This window comes from Antechinus flavipes, chromosome X (assembly GCF_016432865.1).
Source record: "Antechinus flavipes isolate AdamAnt ecotype Samford, QLD, Australia chromosome X, AdamAnt_v2, whole genome shotgun sequence".
In the NCBI taxonomy this organism is placed as follows: domain Eukaryota; kingdom Metazoa; phylum Chordata; class Mammalia; order Dasyuromorphia; family Dasyuridae; genus Antechinus; species Antechinus flavipes.
The window spans coordinates 29702302-29707100 of NC_067404.1; the positions used below are offsets into that span (position 1 = coordinate 29702302).

Consider the following 4799-nt stretch of genomic DNA (forward strand, 5'->3'; position numbering starts at 1 on the left):
GCGTTTAGAGCTTAATCAGACATTCGAGTTGCCCAAGTCATCCCCTCTATACCCGGCCAGTGCTATCATCTTGACTTTCGACCTGCCACTGGACTTGAAAAATTCTGAAAGAGGCTGGGAGACTGATGATTGTGCCTCATTTAAATCCAGTTCACACTGAAGTCAATTGATGACTCTGTCTGTGTTACCCAGAAATGGGTCAATAACATTTTGCAGATGGGGAAAATGAAGCCCAAACACATAAAGCAACAGTCACATAGGCTCACAGATTTGGAAGTGGAAGGGACCTTAGAGTTCACCGAGTTCATCAAAGTCCCTCCTACCCCAAAATCCATAATCCCAAATAACAGAGCTGAGAAGCTCAGTCCGAACTCCACTGACCACCTTCAGGCCCAAATAAGACAGCCAAATACATTGTGAAGAGAGTAAATGTTTATTCTAAGATTAGAATTAAAATGGGCATTACCCATTAGGCCAAAGAGCCCTTGCAGCTAGCTATTGCTGCGATCGTGTAGGGTAGGGCTGTACTTGATTTCCAGAACGGAACCGCTTCCATGACAGACACCTCCACAATCTGGAGCCCCAAGATCTGGGCTGTTCTTGGGCGGCCTCTGGTTGCACTTTTTCGCCCAGGGGATTCACTCTTGTTCTCCTGGTAAAGGTTTGTCGGAACCATTGAAAAAGGCGGTGAAAACTAAGACGAGAAGAAAGCGGTGGTGGATCATCATGACTTGATTGAGTCCGGTTGGACTTTTTACGCCAAAGTTCGTTCCTTTTGGCTTGTGACTTGGTTTGTGGCTTGGTTTGTGGCTTGGCTTGTAGTCTGGCTTGTGACTTGGCCTGCGGCTTAGCCTGCAGTTTGAATTGCGGCTTGAACTGTGAATGGGAGAAAGGAAGGTTAGAGGCAGGAGATGATGGGAAAGGCCCGTGAGAAAGCTGGAACCTAATAAGGCAATACACAGAGTGCTCATTTCTAGCCCCAGCACACTGCCTTTGTGGGGGACTGTCTGCTTTGGCTGGCCTTAACTCACAGTTCTGCTATTACACAGCCCCCCAAGATAGCTTTCTGCCTTGGTTCCCCCCCTTAATTCTTCTAGGATCCCTCTTGTTGCCCCTATGATATACATCACACCCTAGATGTGATCCCTTGGCCTCCAGGTGCCCCACATAAGCTCCCCAAACCCCCTGCATGCTCCACACTCTTTATGTGCCTCACAACTTCCAGGTGCCCTTACCACAAGCGTTTCACCAACCGTGTGCCCCTTACGTATGTGCCCAACACTCTAGATGCCCCATCCCCCACAGGTATTCCACACTACCTATGTGTCCCTTGCCACACAAATGTTCTACACCGAATGTCCCAAACCTTCAGGTGACTCAAGCCATACAAGTTGTCCCATACCTTATGTGGACCCCGTACTCTATCTCTTGCCACACGTGCGGCTCATACCTTATATGTACCCCATTGCTCTCTACGCCAACACCCCTTAAGGTGCCTGACTCATGCCACATAAGAACCCTACACTCCAAGTACACCTCATACCCTCCAATTGCCCCGTGCCATGTGAGTGCCTCCCTATATGTGTCCCACACTCTCCAGAAGTCCCTCTCCTTATATATGCCCCCCTGTCACCTAGGTGTCCCTCTCCCTATCCCATGTGTGCCCCATACCCTTCAACTGCCCCATGTTGCACAGGTGGCCAACACTTTATACATGCCCCACATACTCCAGGGCTTCTTATCTCACAAGTGCACTCTCAATGTGCCCTCCATCCTCCCATGTGACTTTGCCAGCAAAGTCCCCCACTCTATGTACCCCACGCTCTTCAGGTACCACACGCTACCCAAGTACCACACGCCCTTCTCTGTGTCCCCACCTACTTCAGATACCTCTTGCCACACCAAAGCCCCATACACTCTATGTTCCTCAAGCCATGTAAATGCATTAATTGTGTCCCTCAGCCCGGAAGTGCTCCACACCTGCCATGTAAGTATTCCATGCCTTATCTGTGCCTACATGTACACATTTAACTGGCCTACCTTCCTTTGATGTCTCCTTTCTAGTAGTTCTTTCTCCAGGGTCGGCAATGACTTTTGATGGTTCCATTCCATTTTTTGCCAGGTTCTTTTGTGGATGTTAAAGTCCATTTTTCCTAGGAAGTTTTCCTCTATCACGGTCAGGTCAGATGGTTTTGGGTCTTTTGCTGGTGTAACTAAATCACGTTTACTAACAGTGATTTTATTGTCCTGACCCGTGATGATGTATTTGATGATGATGCCGCGGTCAGGCCCGTCTTTGTTCTGATTATCTTTGCCACTGTGATCACTGTCAGATTTTTCGCAGATTTTTTCATTGTTGGTGGGCCTCTGATACACACTTCTGTCAGAGATGTCCTCTTGAATTTGATAACAAGGAAAATAGCCGGTGGAAATGCTCGATTCACTTGGACTCGACTCGTCAAAGAGCGAGCTGTTGTTATCCGTCTCTTCTGAGTCCACCCAAGACATACAGCTAGATGATGTGGAGTTCAGTAATGATGGAAAAATTTCAGAAAAAATTGCTCTTTCTTCCAAGCCCAAGCCCTTGGTGGTTTCCTGGAAGAAAGATAAAATGAGGTGAGAATTGCTCCACCAATGATTGTCTTGGGTGCGATTGAGGCCACTTTCTACAAAACTCTCAGAGTGGGGGGGGGGCGTTCTTGGGCTCAGCAGTCACTGTGTAAGTCACTGGTACTTGGCGCTAGCTAGGTTAAGGATGGACTTTTTCTCAGGGCTTATCTACTGCTTCCCCTCCATGGAACCTCGAGCAACTCAAGTTCTATGGGCCTCAGTTTCCTCAAATGTAAAATGATCTTCCAGTTCCATATCAAGCAATCACCACATTTATTAATCATCTACTCTAGGCACTAAGATACAAAGTGCAAAGAATTAAATAACCTCTACTTACAAAGAGTTTACATTCAAAAAAGCAAATTAATGTGTGTGTGTGTGTGTGTGTATAAAATCAGTAAATGTTAACAAGTAGAGAGTAATTAAATCCAAGGTAGTTTAGGAGTGAGGGCACCGGCATTTGGGGAAATTCACAGTCTTCATGCAGAAAATGGTGCCTGAGATGGCTCCTTAAAAAAAGAGCTTCTATGAGGCAGAAGTAAGGAGGGAGGGCCTTCTAGGTATGAGAAGTCAGGGTTTCTTAAACTTTCTGCTCATGACACCTTTTTGCCTGGGAAATTTTTATGTGACCCTGGGTATAGCGATACATAAAATAGGTATGCAAATCAAATATTTACTGATAATAAACCATAATTTTCACAATCCCCAGAGTTAGGCAACCTGTGACCCCCAGTTTGAGAAGCTTTGTGATAAATCACCAAAGACACTGAGATAAGAAGAACAGAAGACCAGTTTAGATAGATCATAGAGTGCGGGAGGAACAGTGATGTCCATCGAGGTTGAAAATGTAGATTGGAAAAAAAAAAAAAAAGAAAAAGTAGCTTGGGACCAGGTTGTAGAAGCTCTAAAAACTAAACAGAGGTGGCAGCTAGGTAGCACAGTAGTTAGAGCACCAACCCTGAAGTCAGGAAGACCTGAGTTCAAATCTGACCTCAGACACTAACACTTCCTAGCTGTGTGACCCTGGGCAAGTCACTTAACCCCAATTGCCTCAGGGGAAAAAACAACTAAACAGAGGAATTTATATATTATCCTAGAGGTGACAAGTAGCAACAGGAGTTGATAAAAGTCTCATGGTCAGATCTGCACTTAAGAAAATCATTTGATAACAGTGGGAAAAATAAACGGCAGGAGGACAGATTTGAAGCAGGGAAACTAAGGCTGTTTCAGGTGCTAAGGGCCTAAACTAAGGTGATGGCTGTGTGAGTATAAAGAAGAAAGTCAACATAAGATGGCGTGATGATAGAAATGACAATATTTGGCCATTGATTGGATCCATAGGATGAGGCAGAGTGAAGAGGTGAAAACAGCTCCAATTTTGCAAACCTGGAAGACTAGAAGAATGATGGTCAGGGCTTTCAACAGAAATGGGGAACTCTAGCTACCAGGTCATGTGAACAACAAGATGGCAGACTTGACATTTTCTCAGATTTCTATGACCTCTCGAGCCTTTCCAAACAGAAATTCTGCACCAAAGGTAAAACAACTTCAGGTGTTTCCATGGTTTGAGACAAAGCTTCTTAAATGGTGGTTTGAGATCCCACAGGGGATCTCGGAACTAAAAGCAGGGGTTATGAAATGATGCAAGTGGAAGGTTTGACCTCTGTGATCCCAGAAGAGGAGAGCCTATGGGGGAATGATTAAAGCTCAGGTAGGGGTAGTGAAAAGAGGAGGAAAGGAAAGAAACATTACTCTGGAGGGAGGAGGTGGTTCCACTGATGAATGCTCCTAGGATAAAGAGGAGACGAGGACTTTACACTGGATAGGATGATCTGGGGAATTTGGTGGCCTGAGAAGTCTAATTGTCTTGAGGGGTCTGTTAGAGGTGATCAGCACCAGGAGAAGTGAGAGGGCATGGACACAGGAGGTTTCTAAGCAAGGGGAAGGTCAAGAAGAGAGAGATTAGAGCAGCGGGTAGGTTTGGGGGCTACTGCGAATCAGTGTCCTCTCTGATACCTGCAATAATTGATATTGTTTTGAGAGGCACAGTGAAAAAGGGGAATTCATGAGGGAAACCCTACAAGGCAATGGCAGAGAGGACAAGATAAAATGGATCCCTAGGAAACTTTGATTCTATAAAGAATACTGAGAAAAATGAGAGAACGAAATTAGAGTCACTAATGGCCATG

The 4799-nt window shown here is 45.5% G+C and overlaps 1 protein-coding gene across 1 annotated transcript; it reads right to left on the minus strand.

The window, feature by feature from the left end:
• Nucleotides 1–437: 437 nt before the first annotated feature.
• On the minus strand, nucleotides 438–2581 carry LOC127542792 (uncharacterized). Its single transcript, XM_051968607.1, has 2 exons — nucleotides 2041–2581; nucleotides 438–876 (listed from the first exon to the last, which is right to left on the minus strand). The coding sequence occupies exons 1-2, from the start codon at nucleotides 2506–2508 to the stop codon at nucleotides 496–498; spliced, it is 849 nt and encodes a 282-aa protein (XP_051824567.1). The 5' UTR covers nucleotides 2509–2581; the 3' UTR covers nucleotides 438–495.
• Nucleotides 2582–4799: the final 2218 nt, after the last annotated feature.

What these genes read in the sequence shown, in the direction of transcription:
- LOC127542792 (XM_051968607.1), bottom strand. Translation starts at nt 2,508, where the DNA reads ATGTCTTGGGTGGACTCAGAAGAGACGGATAACAACAGCTCGCTCTTT. An exon ending in AAAGGAGACATCAAAGGAAG is followed by an intron (nt 877 to 2,040) that starts GTAGGCCAGTTA and finishes TCCCATTCACAG; the next exon opens with TTCAAGCCGCAATTCAAACT.